Source organism: Zerene cesonia, chromosome 17 (assembly GCF_012273895.1).
Source record: "Zerene cesonia ecotype Mississippi chromosome 17, Zerene_cesonia_1.1, whole genome shotgun sequence".
Lineage (NCBI taxonomy): Eukaryota > Metazoa > Arthropoda > Insecta > Lepidoptera > Pieridae > Zerene > Zerene cesonia.
This window is the reverse complement of record NC_052118.1, coordinates 4,627,770-4,650,389: the sequence shown is the minus strand read 5'-3', so window position 1 is coordinate 4,650,389 and position 22,620 is coordinate 4,627,770. Positions and strand designations below refer to the sequence as shown.

Genomic DNA, 22,620 nt, shown 5'->3' with positions numbered 1-22,620 from the left:
TCGGAATATTAAAATAAGTTTAAGTAATGGCACAAAGACTAGTAAAATACATATTAACATTTTATTTTAACATAAGACGGATAGAAATTATTTTGTCGTCCGCTAGGGAGTGAGTAGCGCTATACTATACGTAGCTTTTTTTGAAAAATAAAAAGAAAATATAAATTAAACCTATAGCATATAAAAAACAGAAGAATAGAATGGTATGTTCATTTTACAAGAAATAAAAGAAAACAAATATGTAGTTGATATAACAAAGTCGCTTTCCGTCGTCTGAGTGTCTGTATGCTTAATTTTTTTAATTACTCAACAGATTATGGGTTCTTTTTATAATAGATAGAGTGATTCAACAGGAAGGTTTATATGTATAATACCATACAAAAAACGGGGGTGAAAGGGGTTTAACTTAGTAGATATTATAGATTAACAACCATTAAAATGTTATATAGTATTATGAATAACGAAACATACTATAATGTTTTACATTTAAGACCATAGTATAATAAAAACAAGAAAATATAATTAAAGTGTAACAACAACTATGTCTTAGCTTACTAATTTTATATAATATAATATGTACATGTTATTGTTAAAACCCGTTTTTCACTAGAATGCGTAAAAACCTAAAATATAAAGAAAATTTATCAACAAAATCGTCTTACACTATTATGTAGTCATAATTCTTTTATTTAGATTATTTTTTATCATAATATTATATATAAAAAACAAATGCTGTTATCAATTTGATTTTGAGCCACCGTCTCAGAATCGACTATATGAAACAAAGTTTATTCTAGTTTCTAACGCGTTTTCCGCAATTAGAACCAACTGAAACAAAGGTATTTAGTTCTTACTTCTAGGGAAAACGGGTTTCGACTGTAACATAATATACAATGTTATGTATTAATATACATAAATAAATAATTTGCCATTTCAATGCAATGAGTATATTTGCAATGTTAGAAATTCCGAAAACTGCAATAATATTCTAAAACCGAATTTTTGAATAATTAATTGTTTAATGTACTATAGCAATGTATTTATAATTCATAAAAATATTTAAACAATTTTGGAAATTTGTTTTCAAAAATTCGGAAATTGGTTTTTAAAACTTACAGATACATATAATATTATAACATGAAATAAGAATTATCATGAATTACTACTGTTGTCAACAATTTTCGTTATAATATAATATAATTTTGAGCATTAATTTTTAAGTGACTTCCGATGCATAATATTTGCACACATCAAAAATACAGTACATAGTTTTTACAAATCCTTTATTTGCTTTTATTACAACTGTCATATACTGCCTTATAAAAAATTACCATACTTTATTTATCATTTCATTAAGGAACATAGTTTAACAATTATTAATATTCCTAAATTACTTCTAGCGCCTCTGTTAATCTAAACATATCTAGTGACCATCGAGTCATCTACATTTAGAGGCAGTTGAGTTTGGTGATTGGTTCACAAGACTGTTAAAAAATAGACTCCTTTTAACATTTTATTTGTAATAAATGGGGCATGAGCTTCAATTATTTTTTCATTATTTACATGAGAAACAAATCCACTGTAGTGGGTAGCTCTCTATCTATTGCTATATATCTATGTTCAGAATTACTTTATGACAAATTTAAGACATTACATTATTTTAGTTTATTTAATACCTTTTAATAAAGACTTTACATAAAGTAGTAGTACCCTTAAGTATTTTTGGTTATAGGATGGTAAGATGTATTTTACAAAAAGAAAAAGTTTCTCTCAAACTTTTGACTAGTTATGATCAATGAAATATTATTTATAGACATTTAAAAACTATTCTGTAATCTTAGTGATGTTATTTCTAAATATCAGTAGGCAAGATATCTGGTATTAGATACTGGCATAAATCCATTTCTGAATTCACGAAGGTCACCTTACCTGCTGTGTTTTCATCAAGCCTGAAATTATTATTTGAATATTATAAAATGTTATTACAACTATATCAAACAAATTTTTGATTTGTTTATTATTATATTCATTAAATAATCTGTTTCAATAACATATTATGGAAATTGCTTTAATGCCCTTTGATAATTTTGTTAAGTATGATATATAAAAGTTAACACACAGTTGAATATTCTATACAGTCGACTCTATTAAAGTTCAAGTTTGTGAACCTAATAATCCAATTAATATTGCATGCGACAAATAATTGATTGAGTAATAAGCAATTTGGTTAGTTTCACATTAGTTAGATTTTGTTAAGATTGTGGTGTTCAATTCTATAACAGTTTTTAAAATTGTTGTAATTATTACTTAAGTAAACCATCTTACCATCCTTTTATAATTGCCCAGCAGCCGGAAAAGAATGTGGGAGCATTGATGATAAGACAAACTCCAAGTCTCTCTGGATAGTGTCTGCTCAGGAGCCATATAAGGTTCTTTAGCACCTGATAGTCCATACATGAGAGTGTAAAGTTGTTAAGGTCAAACACAATACATAGATTGTCAACAACTTCCTCAAAACATTTTTTACTGGCGTCTTCCTGGGAACAATTTAAAAAATACCATGTTTTAGTTTCTTTCTTTTCATGTTTATTATCTTTTAATTTTACTTTAGTTTGGACACAATATACTTACCAAACAATATACAATGAACTTTGTTAAGTCGTCTATATTTCTATCACTAGAACTATGGTTTTTAGCAGGAATGTAAACAATGGGGCGTCCAACAATATCACGGTGTCTCAGTACCATAGCCTTATCTTTATATTTCTCAATAAGTTCCTTATTCTCATGAAGCTGATCTACACCATACTCTGCCCTCCACTTATTTGTTTTCAATATTGCCTGAAAATCAAAATGTTTAAATGTTTAAGTGAGTAGTTTAGGTGTTTATATGATATACACTACACTAATATCATTAGATAAGAGAAGATATTAAAATAGGTATTATATGTACCTATGACGTCTTAAATATATGCGTATTTAATTTAATAAAGCATAAACATACGGTTTGAAATGTAATCGTACCTGAAAAGATTTGTCAACCGTTTTAAATGCTCGTAAATATCTCTTTAAGGAATAATCATTATGGTATTGTGCTGGATCAGCATCTGCTATTAATTTCATCCGTTCTTTCAGCTGTTGCAGGTCTTCAGGGTTAACAGGCTTTAATTCTTCCATGATAAAAAAACTCCTACCAAGAGTTTATAGAAAAATACAATGTAGTAACGTTTAAAAGCCTCTTAAATAGTGATAATATAAAACGTAAGATATTCAAAATTAAAAACAGTACAACTTCATGTACATCTCGACGATTGCTGAATGCTGATAACCAAAGAGTAGTACAATAATACGGGTATGAACTATGATAACGAAAAACGCAAATTGACATTTGACATTTAATAACTTGGTCACAGATAGCATAATACTAGACTTAATGTTTTTCACTTTTCATAGGGTTTCCTTTTTCCACAACCACCAGCACCAATTATTATTAAATAGTTACTAATTTCAGATTTAATATAGATTTTTAAAAGACTGCAAATATGGTAAATATGTCATTATTATTAATTTATTTAACATTTTTGGATTTCGGATTTATAAAATTAAATTTAAATTTTTAAAAATTTAATGACATACGAACTTAATTTCCCTATAAAAAATTAAAAATATATGAAAAGAAACAATTTTAAAGTACCTAAGAATATATTAATTAATAATTCTAAAACAATACGTTGCATTGGGGCACCGCTCGTAATTATCTCTTACTTATCTACGATTTTTTTCATATGTATCACATGCGTACCTATTTAGCCTTTTACCCAAGATTTATACTATATTTATTGGTGTTAACATTAAAGTAAATTAATGTACTTAACTACAACGCGGAAAATAGTAGTAGAGGAGCCCAAGATGCTTATTGTATATTTACTCGAGCGTCTCGGAAACCTACTGGAATTCGTAGATTAGATGATAGCAAGAAAAAAGTCCTATAATGTTTAAAATTTTAGCGGTAGAGATACGTTTTTTTTTTTTGTAAAAGAAATACAACGCTGTGAACTCAAATACGTTGATTTTAACATTTTTAATTCTCTAGCATATCACTGAAATAAAATATACAGTATTCTTACGATTTATGTGGCAAACTCATGGCTATGAAGAAAGAGAAAAATTTTAAAAAATATGACAGATAAAGAAATTAGGGGTTAATTACAACACAAGAATTCCAACTTTTGCTAATCTGACGATTTGAGCGTAACCTTACAGAATTATCGATATTTTTATTTTCCTGCGGCTCCAGTGAATGCACCCACCCACTTAACTGCTCATAAGTTTGGGAGGTACTTATCAATAAGGTACTTTCCCTTATAAAATATCTGACGCGCTCGAGTAAATCCCAAAATCCCCTCTTGGGCTCCCCTACTATAGGAGTATAGCGGCGCGGGCGACGGAATGCAGTCCGTATTCATGCGCAGGCAGCGTGCGGCGCGGCGTGCAGGTGGGGGTAAAGTGCCAACTTTATACTTTTTTCTTAAGTAATTTTATGAAAATCATTGAAGTATTTTCTCAATTTTGCTTTTAAGTTCATCTTTGTTGCTTATTTAAACTATTTGTATTTAAATTGCAAGCTTAGGAGCGGTCCCCCAACGTGACGTATTTTTTTAGAATCATTAATACATTCTTAGGTACTATAAGATTAAGTTTCTTTTATTATTTATTTAATTTTTTAAAGGGAAATTAAGTTCTTAAGTCGGGGTTTTCTTAAATTTTTTATTTCATACATTTTATAGATAGGTCAGGTTCTTGTTAAGGTAAAGATTACATAATGTCCCCACTTTCACCCCTTACAATTTTTAAACGGCTCAACGATTTTCATCAAACTCGTCTAAGAACACTCGCACATAACTCACTAAATAATAAAAAAAAAACTAAATTTAAATCACTGCATCCGTTCGGGAGTTATGATGCCATAGACAGACAGACAGGCACGTTAAACTCAACACCCCTCTTCTTGCGTCGTCGGTTAAATAAACTTAAAAAGTAGGTATCTTTATCAAGTAACATAACCTATTTTTTTTATTTCGGGTTATTGAATTATCGCTTTGAGCTTTGGTAAAATAGGAGATGAAAGTTTGTTCAATGGAATAAAATAACCACGCGCGAAGCTGCGGGAAACAATTAGTTTTATTTTAGTAAGCTTTTCTGAGGCACAAACTAATGGCTGTTGTTATTAAAATCGATAAATAACTTATTCATGAAATATGTCTCTATCATCAGGACAATATTTATGAGCATTTATTCATTCTCTTTGGATTCGAACCGAAGAGAAGAAGAAATTGGATTGCTGTGGTGGGACACGGGTGGCCTATTGACATATATGGCATCGCCACGGTGAGGTAGCTGACTTAATAGATTTTGCTAGCTTTTAATAGATTTTGAGGTGCCTATTTAAAATTTCCACTTTGCTATTTTTTTGCCTCTCGCGCCGCTGTTTTGGGAAAATGGCGTCGAAAAGCAATTTATACGCGATTTGGCGATATAACTATTATCTTCATTAATTCGTGAATAAAATAAAATTCCATGGTTTCATTTGCATTGATTTATTCGCAATATAAATATATACAGAAAGAAGAAAGAATTCGTTTAGCCATCGTGGCCGAGTGGTGGATTATGGCCTAAATCCCGTATCCCATAGGAGGCCCGTGTTCGTGCAGTGGGAACATGTGTGGGCTGATAATAATGATAATGATAATAAATATATAGGTATATGAAGATTTAAAAACATGGACAGTTTGGAAATAATAATTTCCGTCAATTTTTTTTAACAATTTTATGAAAGAAGGCCATTCACTGTGAAAGAAGGTAAGTGAGGAATACGCCTCCTGAAATCAGCGACAGTGCAGCAGAAACTGTAACCCTGATCGACGCGGTCGGGCCTCCACCTGAGCCAGCTAAAAGCGTTGTTATTTCTGCACCGGTCTGTGCAGAATTGCAGTGCGCGGGCCTCTGATGCAGACAAGTGGGGATTGTTGATACTTATGAATGCAGTTCCCAAACGTCTCGATGAGTCATAAGCGACCTGTAACAATAGATTTGCCGTTTAAAATGCTTTCTCTGTATTTTAACAAAACATTATTAACTGACTATACAATTGTTAAATAATAGCTGGTATGAATTGTGTTGAATAAATATGCAATAATTCATACCTTGTAAAAGTAGAGCGGTACAGGGACACGGCGGCGGTTATTTGTATTATCGAGGTAAATGTCGACAAAGCGACCAGACGCGTCGCGTAGTTGGGCTACGCCAAAGGTGCCGGTGTAAATCATGCAGTTGTAACCTGCAGCTCCAATACGGGCACGGAGATCCTGTTAGTAATATTAAAATTAAATGATTGTTTTAAATTGAACTTGTGATCAAATTATGGGAAATGGGTAAAATAGGAGAAATATTTTTCTCCGTATGGAGGGAAGTATCATAAGTGTTATTAGTTTAATCCTTACGATACTAGCATTTTATAATTTATCTGTTTTATCTGTTTAACATTTCTTAAACAACTTCAAAAAAGGCGTAAATTTCAAAGGCTCTTAGTTCGGCTGTATTTCTATTTGTGTTTGATACGTCAGACCTTTCGACTGGGTGAGCCGATTATGATGATGCGTTTATATATATATATATATTTGAAAGCTCATCCCCCTGTGTGGTTTAGTTTAAATCGTTTAGTTCTGATAACTTTGATTTTAATCTTTTTATTTTATATTATAAATAATTATTTAAAATGTACCTACAGTTATTAAAATTGATTTTTAGGGGATTGGTTTGTTTTCCATTATTATACATAAAAATAGGACGATATTTACTTGTTCAAGATTGTTCCAGTTGCCTGCGTTAAATGGTTGCCATTGAGGAGCAGCATTAATGAAGTAGAATGTTGCACGTTGTCCAGTGGCGAAAACTTGATCACTTTTGGCTATTAGGTGACCACGAGCGAGGAACTGGGTGCTTGTAACGTATCTATTCGCCAAGTTATTACCAACCACTCTAGCAATGGCCTGTCTTTGGCTGTTCTGAGTGTAGATATTGTTAATGTCAATACCCGGGAAGAAACCGCCAGCTAAAATTAGCACATTTATTAATTATTAATAAAAAGTAAAGTAAGTATACCTTATTTTTTATTTGTATTATCTTCGTGATGTATAGTAAATAATAAAGAAATAAATAAATAAACGCTCTCAAGCTTGGCGGCTCCAGTACGGCTAAGTCCGATAATTGAAGACAGGAAGTTCCATACGTCATTGTAAGATATTTACCTGCCCAGTTGGGTCTATTAACTCCAGTTTGATGAACTGTATTTGAAGGGTTTTGAGGATACCACACATATAAAACTTCATATCGATTTCTGTCATAGCATGACCAGAAAAGTGGATGGAAAACATTATTGACTCTAAAGCCAACTCTGAAAAATCATACAAAATATTATGTTATAAGTAAATATTTAGACCATATTACTATTATATAAACTCTCACGATTGAGTATTCTATTCAACATTGATTTAATTACCTGATAACAACATTATTATTGTGGCATCTATCATTAGTTTGAACGGCTTCATGATTAGAATTGCTATTGCAAGTCAGTTGACCAAAAGCCCGATTTCCATTAAGCCATCCTGACCCTGAGACGAGATTATCTCTGACACACCTTGCAGTCTAAAATGTATTTAGGTAAGACAGTGAAAAAAATAACAGTGATTATAATAATGTGTGTAATATAGAACAAATAATTGATTAATCTTACAGCGGTTGAGACAGTTGATGCAATGTTTGGGTGAAGAATTTGGCGTGATGAACCAACACAAGATACAATAATATCATCACCAGCATTTAAACGAACTTGACCCGAATTTCCTGATGGAGTTAGGTACGTGTTTGTTCGTCTGTTAATGTAGACTGGCTGGGGCTGACCAAAATCATTTCTGACGCGGAATGTGCATCCTGTAAAAATATTTTTCAATAAATCATTGCCAAAATGCCTTTGATAGAAATTATTATAAGAATACAAATGTAACCATATTATTTTATGATGTTCTACTTACCACTTCGAGCACTAGGGGTGTCGAATATATTTGTGTCATTAAGCCATCTTTGTTGCTCTAATTCAAGCCACTTATCGAGGTAATCCTCAAATGCATCTTCACTTAATACTTCAGCTAAATCACTGGGATGAGGAAGCTCTGCTGGTAAAGCAGAAGCAGCTGCAAAGAGCATAATAATTGCCTTTAAAGACAACATTTTTATGTCTTTGCAAGAAAATTGTATTTTTTTAAAAACCTAAGTACCAGCCTAAAGGCTGGATTTTTAAAACTGTGCAGCATTTATTCGATGACTCAAAGTATTTATAGTTTGACAAAAACTGATAAAGTGATAATTAGTAAAAGATTTGCAAACCCTCTTCTGAAATCTGACATGATAGGTTTCGATAACAAAGTGTTAATCGCGTGAACATAATTAAAATGATAAAAAGAAGACAAAAGCAACTGTCCTATCCTTATAATGATGTATGATGGCGTTTTGTGATGTCAACGATGTGGTGGATTATAAAACTGATTTTAGACTGTCTTTAGTTTATTGTGTGTTGGTTGGTTGGTGGATTAGGCTAATGTTGTGTACTATTTTCTCAATTGTCTTCCAAATAGCCGGCACATGTAATCTTAACGTATATCATGTCTTTTATCTAAAAAATCATTCATACGCACTTCAAATAAATAAAGATTATTAGTCTCGATTCATTGTGTTCCTCTTAGTTTTTATGTTATGCGGTCTGCCCCTACAATCAGCTAACACAATCATGTTTGTTGACGATACAGTGATTTTATTCTACAGCAAATCCTGGAGCGAGGTAAGACAGATTGCTGAAAGAGAGCTGCGGTAAGTCATGGCTTTGCTGGAAGATAGTCTATTAACAATAAATGTTGACAAAACTTGTTACATCTGCTTTGGTAAAAGAAAAACCACAATGCCTAACAATCAATTCTCCATTAATTCCCCTGTAATAGGACACTGTCTTCAACCTTACAGAAAACTAATTGTTTATGTCATGAAATAAAAAGAACAGATGAAACTAGATATCTTGGTGTTATTGTGGATCATAAATTAATATGGGAAAAACACATAAACAGTGAAGTGAACGAATAGGAAGACTCATGTTTGTCTTCAAAAACCTTCGATCTATAGCTAATACAGCGCTACTCATCCAAGTGTACAATGCGCTTTGTCACTGTATACTCACTTATTGTATACCAGCCTGGAAAGGAGTCTGCAAAACTCTAATACTGCCTGTAGAAAGGGCTCAACGAGCTGTGCTCAAAGTCATGTTAACCCTTAATTATACCCATCCTACATCTGATATCTACATTAAAACAAATATTCTTAGTGTACGAAATTGTTATATTTATCAATGTATTTGTAAAAAAAATCGAACGCTAAACCTACAAAGTTCAGGAATCAAAAGATTTAATCGGATAACTCTCCCTCCAACCTCATCCAAATTTGCACACTATCAATATGAATTTTTATCAACAAGACTATATAATACTATAAACAGTAAATTAAGCGTTAGAGACGTAAACCATACCAAAATTAAGCAAGTTGTGAAAGATTGGCCAAGAGACAAGAATAACGAGGAAAAAAAAGATTGATGATAACACTGTACTATAAACTTTTATAAACATAAAAGATAGGAAAGAAACTGGTCTTCGAGACACAGTTCACCACGTGTACTACTGTTTCTGTTTTGAAATAAATAAGACATAGTCTTCTTGCCTTGCAATGATGGCATGCAATGTGCAATTTGGGATATATTTCTCCAGTGGTAATGAAACAATAAAAAAAGTCATTAGGCCAAAAAAAACATTAGGTACTTAATTAGTACGTTTACGCTAAAAACGCGTTTGACTTAAATGTTATACTAAGGTAACTGAGTGAATTCTTTTTTTTATGTAATCAACTAATAGACAGAACCCATGGACAGAACTTAGATATAATTTTGTAGTATTGGACGAAAATTTTTGTTACTTATACATCACTAGCTGCGCCTCGCAATTTCACCCGCGTAAGTCCGTATCCCGTAAGAATATCGGGATAAAAAGTGCCTATATGCTATTCCAGATGTCCAGGTGTCTATGTACCAAATTTCTTTGCAACTGGTTCAGTAGTTTTTGCGTGAAAGAGCAACAAACACATACACATCCTTACAAACTTTCACATTTATAATATTAGTAGGATAGGATAGGATGTACTTATAATCCAATAATTAAGAACGGTTAATTGCATTGTAACGATTCTTTATTCTTTGATTTTGTTTCCGAAAGGATTTCGTGGATGAATGTTAAAAATTTTAAACAATACAAACAAAAAAAATATATAGTAAACTACTACTCGGGCAAAGCCAGATTGAGCAGTTAGTATAAGATATTAAATATGATATACTAGACAAGGTAAAAACAACGCTCTCACGCTTCCAGTTGTTTTTTAATGCGATAATACGCTAAATTAAATCCCTACGTAACATCAACGAATTAAATATAATCCAAAGATAACAGTGATGTATTGCCTGATCAAATATATTGATTTTTATTTGGCTTTGCTTAATTAAAAATGCAACTCCACCCCCAAAAAGCTGCGCTTAGCAAATTGCAAATAGAAATAGTTGAAGTCATAATTAGGATTTAGGGCGCTATATGGCGTATATGGCTGTATAATATATATAAAGATCAGATGACTTGGCAAACTTTTACATTCACTTCGTTTGCATAAATAAATGGAACATGCGCATTACATTTTAAAATTACTAAATAGGTTATATTTTTATTGTCAGTTTTGAAATGCTTTATATAATTGTCTAATTGTATAATTATAGTAAATATGATTGTAGTAAATAATAATGTTATTATATCATAAACATATATATTTATTTTTCCGCCAGTACAATTCTTACAATTAAATGACTGTCTAAAGTGGTAGGGATTACTTAATTTGAAATAAGGTCACTTCGAAAGTCATTCTGCAAGTTTACCTTTAAAATCGAGGAAATAAGAGAAATTCCTATTAGCACAAATAACATAATTTGAGAATAGCGAGTAATATTACGATTTCAAAATACATATAGTTCATTTTTTTTTTAAGGAATGTCTCACTCATTTTTGCTATGAATGTCGCTACATACATTTTTATAGCAGTGACTTATTTCATAAACTTTAGGGTACGTACGTAACGTAAAATATAACTTATGAAAGTAAGCCGTTAACGGTCATGGATGGTAAGTGGGGAATAAGTCTAGTGAAATCATCAATAGAGCAACAGAAGCTGTATCCGATATCAACTCGGTCTGGTTGCCAGCCGAGCCAGTTGAAAGCAGAGTTGCTACGGCATCGGTCGGTGCAGAACTGGAGAGCGCGCGCCTCAGCCAGAGTATAGTGAGGGTTGTTGATACTTATGAATGCAGTACCAACGCGTCGAGATTCATCGTATGCGACCTGTAAACATTTTGAACTTCACACGTATGTTCACTTCAATATTATAAATAAAATAATTCAGACGATGTGTGATGCAATAACTAAATTTTAGAAAATACTAGCTGCACCTGGCATACGCTGTTCTGCCTTGCTCTTATCATTTAGGGGTATGAAAAATAGATGTTGGTCGATTCTCATAGATACCGGATAAGCACAAAAAATTTCATCAAAATCGGTCAAGCCGTTTCGGAGGAGAATGGCAACGAAAACTGTGACACGAGAATTTTATATATTAGATTGAATTCATTAATTCCATTTACCTAATAATAGCCCTCAGCTTAGCATACGGGCAACACACAATATTTACCGATTGGAAAAGATGTAGTTTTCTAATGGTAAAAGTATTTTTAAAATCAGTTCAATAGATCTAAAAATCACCTAGGAAACCCTCTCTATAATATCACCTACTAAACATACAACATAAGCATGCATGATGATACAAAATAAGCGTCATGCAAAAGTTCTATACAATAAAGTTTGCTGTGTGAACTTATGAATAGACCCATATAAAATTCCATACTTTTACGAACGATCTTTTTCTGGTGATTAAACTGTGAATAAAACATGTGAGTCATACCAACGAAAATTGAAATTTCTCTTGATTATTAGGTACTGATAAGAATTAAAAAGATTGTAATTGATTAACTTGATTATGTATGTTATATAAAAGTAAATAAAGTATCTATGATTTTGTAGAATTAAAAAAAATGTGTTAGATCCGGAGTAGGTACCTAATTACCATTGTTCTGTGGTCTAGACGCAATCTATAACGTCACTAATCTAAACTGATAATTAATATATCCATTAAAGATTATGCATTAATTCTACATGGTGTTAAGCTTTTTGCATATATCAAAAAGACGACATTTTCAATGTGAAATTGAGAAATTGACGTCACCATAGCCTCTTTATTTCGATGGATATTTTACCTTGTACATGTATAGTGGAACAGGTAATCTTTCATTGTTATCGGTATTATCGAGGTAAATATCTACAAAACGGCCATTCGCATCACGTAGTTGGGTTACTCCGAATGCTCCGGTGTAAATAATGCAATTGTAGCCAGCCTCACCAATACGACTTCTGAGATCCTGTAATTAGAAAATAATTTCTGAGATGCCGTTTCATTTTATGATTAACTAGTTGCGTCCCGCGGTTTCACCCGCGTAAGTCCCGTATCCCGTAGGAATATCGGGATAAAAAGTTGCCTCTAAGTTTAATTCCAGTTATCCAGTTATCTACGTACCAAATTTCATTGCAATCGGTTCAGAAAATTTTGTGTGAAAGAGTAAAAAAGCATATCCTTACAAACTTTCGCATTTATAATATTAGTAGGATTAAAAATAATAATTTAAAAAAACAATACCTCACTCGCAATTTCTTAATATCTAATATTAAAGTATTAAGATAAAATAAAAATGAAATTGAAGTTTTACCGTACATAAAATTCGAATATGCTTAATAATCCTAGAAGTCCAATCTGGGTTTTGCTTACGTGCAAATAAATTTTTGGTTTTTCTTTCGCATACTTGTTTCCATTCCCGTGATTGATCAAACCAACTTAGTCTCCCAAGAACTTATGGTACGTTATTGTAGATATATCGTAATGCTGCTGGTTATTTTGACCTATGTTTATGCTTTCTTAACTTTAACAGTTGTTTTAAATAGGTATTTGGCGATTACATTTTAAAAAGAATTTATTATATTATAGCGATGTATTTTTTATTGGAAAATGTTGTTGTAAAATCAACATTTTTTTAATGTATATAACATTTCTTGAGAGAGCTGAGAACTGACGAGATGGCAACTCTTTAGATAATTGCATGAAAGTCACAAATATATATATATAAAATAATAAATGAGTAATTTAATAGTATCTATAAACTATATTACATATGTATTTATTAGTGTAGACAAATTAGATCTATGGTTGGGCTATTTCGAAAGCAATAAAGATCGGGATCCCAGAGTTGTTAAATTTATTTGTTATATTTATTTATATGTTTATTTTTTGTGATAATTGTCAAAAGGGTTGGTGGGTCTACTAAAGGTAAGTGACCAGCTCCGCCCATAAACATTTGCAGATACACTGCTACACACTTGTGAGAATTAATTACCAAATCTACTGGATAAGGAATGATGAAAGGATTGATGGAGGGCATAAGGGAAAGAACTGGGAAGGACAGGAAAAAGGATGCGGGCCAGGGGCCGGGATACATACTTGTTCAAGTGAGTTCCAATTGCCAGCATTGAAGGGCTGCCACTGTGGTACAGCGTTAATGAAGTAGAATGTTGCACGCTGACCTGTCGCGAAAACTTGATCGCTCTTAGCAATAAGGTGACCTCGAGCTAGGAACTGATGTGATGTGACGTACTGGTCTGCCAGTGTATCACCAACAGCCCTCGCAATAGCTTGCTTTTGTTGCACTTGGGTGTAGAGACTGTTTATTGTTACTCCAGGAAAGAAACCAGCAGCTGAAATAATGAAGGGTTTCTGTTAGTCTATATTATTTGAGATTTTATTTTAACAAACTTGTTGGATATTCTATTATTACCTAACCAACTCGGTCTATCAACTCCAGTCTGGTGAATAGCATTCGATGGATTTTGCTCGTACCATACATATATTAATTCAAATCGATTTTTGTCAAAGCAGGATCGGTATAACGGATAAAAAACATTGTTCACTGTAAAACCAACCCTAAAATGAAATGTAAGTTACAACAGCCTTCTTCAATCTTTATTGATGTTATTAAAATAAAGACAACATACTGAATGACAACATTATTGTTAAAGCATCGCTCATTTGTTTCTTGGGCTTCATGATAGGCGTGAGAGTTGCACGTCAGTTGTCCAAACTCGCGATTACCATTTAACCAACCAGATCCAGACACCAGATTACTGTTAACGCATTGTGCAGTCTAAAACAATAGGTAATTTTTGTATTCAGTTTGCTTGCGGTGGTTCTTAATGTTTGATGAAAATCGGTCTATAGACCGATTTTCATGTGTGGCAGTCTCTACGAAATGTTTTTTTCTAACTCCCTCAACATGGCTAACAAACGACATTTAGTAAAATATATTAAACAGAAAAATACATCTAATCCAAGATGGGTGACAACACAAACAGGGAAGGGAGGATTTTCAACATTTAATTAAATATTATCAAGATAATTGGTTATAAAATTTAGTAGTAGTTCTATAATAATACTATTTAGTACTTACAGCTGTAGCTACACTGGTTAGGATATTTGGATGTTGTATTGTACGGCCGCTACCAGTGCAAGCTACAATAACTTGTTCTCCTGAGTTTAACGTCACTTGACCAGAATTCCCATTAGGTAATAAATAGGAATTTGTGTTTTGACGGAGGAACACAGGCTGAGGTTGACCAAAATCTCCATTCACATTTAGGGTGCAACCTGAAAATTCAACACTTATTTAAAATAATTTTACAACTATTTACTATTTTGCTTTTGCTTAAGCTAGTAGTAAAAGACTGCGAAATATTACCACTTCGAGCGTCACTAGCAGTGTTATTGATCCAGAATTTCTGTTTCACCGCAAGCCATTTATCCAAATAATCCTCAAATTCTTCTTCGTTTAGATACAAAGCTAGGTCTGCAGGATTTAATAATTTCGCTGGCAGCGAAGTAATCACAGACACGGCAAGTGCTAGAATTACCAACCGAAGCATTTTAAAAACTGTACTTTTGGGAAACTATGCTATAATCTTGAGTTTCTGTTATTCGCTTTACATTTATATATTTCTCATATCGTGTGATGTTGTGTTTTGCGATAACGGTAATATTGATTTGATAGATTTTATCTCAGGTACCAGAATTGTGAATTAAGATACAGGTTACTGTTGATAGTAACAAAATAAATGCTCTTAATTGCAAAATATCATAAAATGTCGTCATAACCTTATGAGAACTTTCTTATTGAATCAAAATAGTAGATCTAAAAATAAAAATTGGGTTTAAAACGAATACAAAAGACTACAGACAGTTTATACCTAATATTTCCCAAAATTTAAATTCTTATTTTTTGTTATGCAGAATTTAACTCATAGAGACACCAAACAAATATAAGAATCGTTTAAAAAGTATATAAATACGTTTATCTAGAATTCAATTTAGTAATCTGCAACAATTTATAAATTTTGTCCCTACACTGGCGTCGACGACAGAGTGAAACACGGAAATAGAAAATAAAGTAAATCGAGTTTACAGCTCTCTAAGAAGATGCAATTTTTAAATTCACGTGCCAGCTGTTTAAAACTACATCTCCTCACTAACATCATCAATTTGACGATATTCATATTCTACAGGGTGTGGATGTATAAATGGATAATATGTACGAGCCCTTGCTGGCTACGTACGATCGTGAGCAGGGACAGACGAACAGAGAAAATCTTATGAAGTTTATGTACTTTATTGCAAGTTGTACAATGAGTGAAATTAACAATAATGTTTTTCGTTATATATACGAGTACCATGTTGTATCATGCACATAACAATGCGCCGTATTATTGTGTAAACGTAGATTTACGCTTACATAGATTTATGCTTACTAATTACTAAAACCATGTACGACTTACTTGTACGTAAAAAGTCCCAAAATTAGTTTCATTGCAATGGACTTCAAATATATATATTTTTTAAACAACAGGATTATATTATGAAAGGAAACGAATTAACATAACAATTTTATGAAATTAAATTTTACGGTAAGTGTAAAAGTGCACACCATTAGTTCTAATGAATACTCAACTCCTTGTAATGAATCCGTAATTTTTTGTGCAATGAATATTTATCAAAGAGAAAAATCGAGTAATTCTCGTTGCATCATAAATTTATTTTGTATTAAATGAAATTGTTGAAAATATTATTCAATAGAAGTTAATGTCGGTAGTACATTATTGCTGTTACAACTGTACCACTGTGTAGTTGTTTAGCAAAAAAGATTGCCAGTTTTGCTCAAACAAAAAACATAGATTCAACGTATTATAATTAAAGATATGAAAATAATTGGAAATGATGATAAAGGCGATTGATTGTGTAATCAATATTTGTTTCTAAAATTGATAAGTGTTCTAAATTCAACGTCTTTTTTATTTAAGCATAATAAATAGAATTAAGGCTTTTATGAAAAAAAAACGAATGAAAACAACATAATTATTATAAGATGAAACGTTTAATAAATAATAAACAATATCATTTTGCAAGTGCCTTATTTACAGTCATTGCAATTTTCAGTTTTGATTCCCTTATGATAGGAGCCCGTTCACGGTGAAGGAAGGTAAATGACCAATCCTTCTCCTGAAATCATCGACGGTACAGCAGAAGCTGTAGCCAAGGTCAACGCGGTCGGGTTGCCAGCGGAGCCAGTTGAAAGCCGAGTTGTTGCGGCAACGGTCCGTGCAGAACTGCAGAGCGCGCGCCTCAGCCGCGGTGTAGTGGGGGTTGTTGATGCTTATGAAAGCGGTTCCTATGCGTCTAGAGGCATCGTATGCGACCTAAGACCAATGAAGTATTGAGTAAACAATGGAAAATACGTTTTTATTTTTAATTAACGATATGTTGCAGAAAAAAGTTATAAGGGACTGGAAAATTTATGGTTGAATTGTTTGTTAATTCAACGAGTATTTTAATGTTTTATAAAAAAAATACATTAAAATTAAAAAGTGTCTTTGATTATATTCTTTAAAATCTTCAATTTCATACCTTGTACATATATAGAGGAACTGGCACTCTTCGGTTGTTGTTGGTGTTATCAAGGAAGATATCCACAAACTGTCCGTTTGCGTTACGCAGTTGAGTTACACCGAAAGCGCCGGTGTAAATAACGCAGTTGTAACCAGCTGCTCCGATACGGGCTCTGAGATTCTGAAATAATACACATTAAAAAATACCTAAAATTTTTATCACAACATTATTTTATTTATAATAATTAATAGCTTTCTGCCCGCCTTCGCCTGTGTAGTCAAATGAAAATATAAACAGTCCAGGGTTTACCCGCATAGTTCCAGTGGCCGTGGAATTTCTACGATAAAACCTATCCTATCCTTCCTCTTTCGCGTCTCAAACTATCTCTGTACCACATTTCATCTGTCCTATTCAGTGGTTTAGGTGTGAAGAAAAGACGAACAGGTAGAGGTACTTTGGCATTAATAATACTAATAGGGAAGTAGGATTATGACCTTGATTGGAAGGTTATCTTTCGTATTACCTCGCTGTCTAAATTTTTATGTCTATGTTGATTTTACAGATTGGCAAAAAGAAAAAATGAAATAAAATGTCCGCATATTGGCGCTCAAATATATAGTTCTCTAAACGATATGAATGATATATAGCAGAATTTTGTCTGACTTACTTGTTCAAGTGAGTTCCAGTTTCCAGCATTGAATGGCTGCCACTGTGGAATAGCGTTGATGAAGTAGAATGTAGCTCTCTGACCGGTCGCGAACACTTGGTCACTCTTAGCAATAAGATGTCCTCGAGCTAAGAACTGATGTGATGTAACGTACTGGTCTGCCAACCTGTCACCAACTACCCTCGCGATAGCTTGCTTTTGCTGTACTTGGGTGTATAGATTGTTTATAGCTACTCCAGGGAAGAAACTACCGGCTGAAATAATGAAAAAAATATATATAAAAGAGAAAGATATGTTGTAGTATATGTATGAATTATTCTAAGCATTGTTTTGAATTTTAATGCTCATTATGATTTTACAAAGCTAAATTAAAACTACTGATCAAGCTCAATTTAGAAATGTATCCCACATAATTTATGTCTGTCATATAAATATGTAGATTTTATATCTTACCTAACCAACTTGGTCTGTCAACACCGGTTTGATGAACTGCATAAGTTGGATTTTGGTTATACCATACGTATAAGACTTCTAAACGGTTTTTGTCAAAGCATGACCGGTATAATACGTGGAAGACGTTGTTGACTACGAAACCAACCCTATAAACAAAGAAATCATTATAATTCGCAGACATAAGCTTTTTATGTTGATACTTTGTAACAACTGTGGGAATCGAGCACGCTTTCGCACGAATTAGCCTAGGTAAGATCGGCTAAAGTATCCGAATATAATATAATGTTCCGTGCTGTGAGTGGAGAAATCGGTGGGCGGTATAGTTTTTTTCATGTCCTTTCCTTTTTTTCCATTGTCCCCCACTCACCGTACAAAACACAATAGAATGATACTATTTAACTTCGATCTTCTATGGGGGTGTGGTACATTTCCCTGTGTGAATTGGCCCATTTCGTGACAAAGCTGGTTCGACACCCACACTGAAAAATATACGCTGGATTGCCTGCTATGAACAACAAACACACCGGATAACTACGTTGTTGTTGAAGCAACGCTCGTTGGTTTCTTGCGCTTGATGATAGGAATGCGAATTGCATGTGAGACGTCCAAACTCGCGATTACCGTTCAGCCATCCAGATCCAGAAATAAGATTGTTGTTGACACATTGTGCTGTCTGAAACCAGAAATGTTTTATTCAGAAGGATCTTATAATACGATGGATATCGTAATAATTTGTATTCAACACACACATCCACAAATTTAAAATGCTTTTTAGAGCTATTAATTGTGCATCGGTAGCGACGTTACTTATGATTAGGAAGGTTTAAATAATAGTTAATAAAACTTACAGCTGTAGCCACATTAGCTTGGATGTTGGGGTGTTGTATGGCTCGTCCAGAACCAGTACAAGATACGATCACTCGCTCTCCTGAGTTAAGAGTTACTCGACCAGAGTTTCCATTTGGGAAGAGATATGAGTTTGAGTTTTGTCTAATGAATACTGGCTGAGGTTGTCCAAAATCTCCGTTGACACGTAATGAGCAAGCTGGATAAAAAATCGATTTAAATTTCTGTTATTATGTTTTTCAATTTGCACTTCTATAAATAAATTATAATTTATATCAAGAACATATAGTCGTGAAATAAATAATTATTTCCAATAATTCCATAAAAATGTAAAATTACAATTAAAATAAATATGAGGAAAACTGTAAGAGAGAATTACCACTTCGAGGAACCCCAGCAGTGCTATTCACCCATGTTTCTTGTTCCACTGCAAGCCATTTATCTAAATAGTCTTCAAATTCTTCTTCATTTAGATATAAGGCTAGGTCTGCAGGATCTGGGAGGTTGTGAGCAGGTAGTGAGGAGATCACTGCGACCACAGCAGCTAAAATCACTACCCGGAACATTTTGAAAATGTTGCCTTGTTGAGATTATGAAATAATCTTATGCGTTTCGATACTTACTTTACATTTATATGTCTGCCATATCATGTTCTTATGCTTGTCCATAAGCATTTTGCGATAAGGGTAAAATTAATATGATAGATTTCGGTTTTTATCTCAAGCATGTACCTAAACATAGAATTAATCGTAAGCATGATAGTGGGTGTTGATTAATTTTAATTTTAAACCCATTATTAATTTTAATACAATAAAAAAGGAAAAAAAACTATATATTTCGAATTTTTCATATTTTATTAATAACAATATTCAAATAATATTCTTGCTTTCTCCGATAAAACATAATATCAATTTATCGAAATAGATAATTACATCGAAGGAAGCTCCCGTTTATCTGATATAGAGCTATCTTTCAATAATAATTAGTATTATGCATGGACTCAGTGTATGGACAAGATGTCACATTCTATCGAAACATATACAGTGAGGAATATCATAATACTAATATTACTAAAATTCTTCCAGTCATATCTACTTATTTCGTGAATTGAAAAACTATTGTAAGTCAGTTCTAAAAATAAAATATATAATTTTTTATCATTCAAGTATTTTAAATTAAACAATTAATATTTTACGGTCGCCATATTTACATTTGATTTTGTTTTGGCAATCTTATTTTGTATTTATTTAAACATTGAAATTTTGTTCAGGTTTCAAACAGTTAAAAATAATACAAGTAAAGCGGTAAAAGCAACCATGTAGTGTCTGTCGGATTCATAGCTCGAAATAGTCTGAAAGCCAGCGTTATACGTGTTTGACTGGTCAGCTTTTTGCTGGCCCTGCTAAGATTTTTATTAATATTACAATGTATGCTCTTTTGCTTTATTATGTTTAAATTTAAAAACACAACTTGACTTGTTATGCTTGTAAATACTTTAAAAAGAATCATATGTTACGGTAGTGAAGTAAAGTCTTTTTGTATAATTAAATATAAGCTCAATTGATATATGACCTTGAAGATTTGCTCACTACACTAATATTTGTAACCAGCGGTTTGCAACAGCTTCGCCCATGGTGCATAATATTGTATGCCTATAACATAATAATATGCCTATAGCATTCAGGGATCACCTACAAATTCAACGGTGAAAAAATTATTCGGACTCAGTTCAGCAAGTATTTTAAAAATATATAAAAAGAGAAAATATTCGCTGATAAGCGCGATTTGAACCTGCGTCTTTTGTAACCACGCCACAGCCACAACACGCAGCTAGAAATTACGAGGCTATATTAGACATAAGCATTACAGGACGAGGTGTTGCGTGCTAGGTTTTATTACTAATTCTGTATTTTTACTTTTCTTGATAGATGGTTTGAAATAAAAACAAATAAAATAGAAATGTATTGTTTTAATCATGGTTTAAATTTAACGTATTAATATGAATAAATATTCCTAATGGAGTAATGGAAGTCGAATACGATTTGGTATGAGTTGTGCCAACTCACACCGTGAAAGTACCACACTCCCACAGAAGACCGGCGTGATATAGTAGCACGCTACCGACCAAAGGTTCGATGAGTGGGGCTGTAGGCCCGTTTTCTTTTCCTCTCTTCCCAGTCCATTCCTTCTTCCTAGCTATTGGGTAGCACAATCGCAGAAGCACTATCTCTGGGGTCTTCATCATGGGGTAATTAATCGCATACCTACCATCAGGCGAACCACCAGATCAGTTGCCCGATATGACATAAAAAAATTTAGCTGGTATTGAGCAAAAATGAAAAGAAACAGAATATTTTTTATGTTTGGGCCTTATTAATATAAAAAGTAATTAATCCATTTTTTATGTTCCTAAGTATCACATGCATTGTCTTTACAATCGTATCAAAGGAATTATCAACAATTTTTATTCAATTAGAGTTGACTTTTTCAGATTTAGGAAATGTCAACACCTTAAATGTGTAACAGTAAATTGAATTAACACCGAAAGGTAATTCCAATAATGAAAAATGTTTGTTCATCCTAAAATTAAATTCGCTTTGATGGCTGCTCCGTGACTAAGCAGTCATGGTAATACCATTTCATCCTCGTGATGTTGATATAGCGGAGTGGCAAGTGCTTTATCAGTGAGTAATTACTGTTTTAGCATATACTTATTATATTTAATTCGATAAGATTTAAGCAAGCAAATTTTATCTTCTTAATTATTTTCTAATCAATATACACGTAATTCGTGAGGAAGGCGTGGGCGTTGCATGAGGATTATCTGAAGCTGGTCACATACAACGGATTTGATTGTGTCAAAATATAACAAATTATTATTTTTAATTTTATGTCAGTTATCTTATCTTTGGATACTACCGAACTATGTGTCCTTTTTAATTGACGGTTGTACATACATGACAAATGATAGGTCAATCACGCTTTTAAACTTATTTCACAATGCCACCATGTCTTGAGATTTTTTAGAAAGTTTGTAAAATAGTTTAGAAATGGTTTAAAATACGTGACACAATAACGACACTAAGTTGCAGTGTGCAGTTGCAACTAGCTGTATTTAAATAAGATTTTGGACACCTGGACAGAGAAGTGTCTTAAATTTCACACAGTGGCAGAGAAATATATGTACCTACCATCTTAACTCGTACTTATGTATAAATTTACATTTTGTGACATTTATTCAGTCGCGTTGAAGCTTCATCTTTTATCAACAATAATAAAACTTTGGGTTGGAATAATAAGTTTTCAACGTTGGTCTGCAAAACGTCCTATTATTATAAGCACCTGTGTAACCATTTATCCTTTACAAACTGGAT

General features: G+C 32.7%; 3 protein-coding genes across 3 annotated transcripts; all 3 read right to left on the bottom strand.

The window, feature by feature from the left end:
- Positions 1–396: 396 nt before the first annotated feature.
- On the bottom strand, positions 397–3,380 carry LOC119833625 (CRAL-TRIO domain-containing protein C3H8.02). The gene is made up of 4 exons (XM_038357719.1): positions 3,025–3,380; positions 2,632–2,841; positions 2,326–2,537; positions 397–1,949 (listed from the first exon to the last, which is right to left on the bottom strand). The coding sequence occupies exons 1-4, from the start codon at positions 3,175–3,177 to the stop codon at positions 1,853–1,855; spliced, it is 672 nt and encodes a 223-aa protein (XP_038213647.1). The 5' UTR covers positions 3,178–3,380; the 3' UTR covers positions 397–1,852.
- A 2,447-nt stretch (positions 3,381–5,827) lies between these two features.
- LOC119833361 lies at positions 5,828–15,266 on the bottom strand. Its single transcript, XM_038357348.1, has 14 exons — positions 15,083–15,266; positions 14,795–14,991; positions 14,343–14,491; positions 14,126–14,271; positions 13,792–14,045; positions 12,500–12,661; positions 11,291–11,531; positions 8,094–8,252; positions 7,796–7,992; positions 7,559–7,707; positions 7,308–7,453; positions 6,858–7,111; positions 6,204–6,365; positions 5,828–6,076 (listed from the first exon to the last, which is right to left on the bottom strand). The coding sequence occupies exons 1-14, from the start codon at positions 15,264–15,266 to the stop codon at positions 5,828–5,830; spliced, it is 2,649 nt and encodes an 882-aa protein (XP_038213276.1).
- A 1,575-nt stretch (positions 15,267–16,841) lies between these two features.
- Positions 16,842–19,812, bottom strand: LOC119833487. Its single transcript, XM_038357510.1, has 7 exons — positions 19,626–19,812; positions 19,249–19,445; positions 18,925–19,073; positions 18,401–18,546; positions 17,948–18,201; positions 17,299–17,460; positions 16,842–17,090 (listed from the first exon to the last, which is right to left on the bottom strand). The coding sequence occupies exons 1-7, from the start codon at positions 19,810–19,812 to the stop codon at positions 16,842–16,844; spliced, it is 1,344 nt and encodes a 447-aa protein (XP_038213438.1).
- Between the last annotated feature and the right edge of the window lie 2,808 nt (positions 19,813–22,620).

What these genes read in the sequence shown, in the direction of transcription:
- LOC119833487 (XM_038357510.1), bottom strand. Translation starts at nt 19,812, where the DNA reads ATGTTCCGGGTAGTGATTTTAGCTGCTGTGGTCGCAGTGATCTCCTCA. An exon ending in AAGCTAATGTGGCTACAGCT is followed by an intron (nt 19,074 to 19,248) that starts GTAAGTTTTATT and finishes TTCTGGTTTCAG; the next exon opens with ACAGCACAATGTGTCAACAA. An exon ending in ACTGGAACTCACTTGAACAA is followed by an intron (nt 17,461 to 17,947) that starts GTAAGTCAGACA and finishes GTATTATTTCAG; the next exon opens with AATCTCAGAGCCCGTATCGG.
- LOC119833361 (XM_038357348.1), bottom strand. Translation starts at nt 15,266, where the DNA reads ATGCTTCGGTTGGTAATTCTAGCACTTGCCGTGTCTGTGATTACTTCG. An exon ending in TTCCACTATACATGTACAAG is followed by an intron (nt 11,532 to 12,499) that starts GTAAAATATCCA and finishes AAATGTTTACAG; the next exon opens with GTCGCATACGATGAATCTCG. An exon ending in TAATAGACCCAACTGGGCAG is followed by an intron (nt 7,112 to 7,307) that starts GTAAATATCTTA and finishes TGCTAATTTTAG; the next exon opens with CTGGCGGTTTCTTCCCGGGT.
- LOC119833625 (XM_038357719.1), bottom strand. Translation starts at nt 3,177, where the DNA reads ATGGAAGAATTAAAGCCTGTTAACCCTGAAGACCTGCAACAGCTGAAA. An exon ending in CGGTTGACAAATCTTTTCAG is followed by an intron (nt 2,842 to 3,024) that starts GTACGATTACAT and finishes TTTGATTTTCAG; the next exon opens with GCAATATTGAAAACAAATAA. An exon ending in TGGGCAATTATAAAAGGATG is followed by an intron (nt 1,950 to 2,325) that starts GTAAGATGGTTT and finishes TAATAATTTCAG; the next exon opens with GCTTGATGAAAACACAGCAG.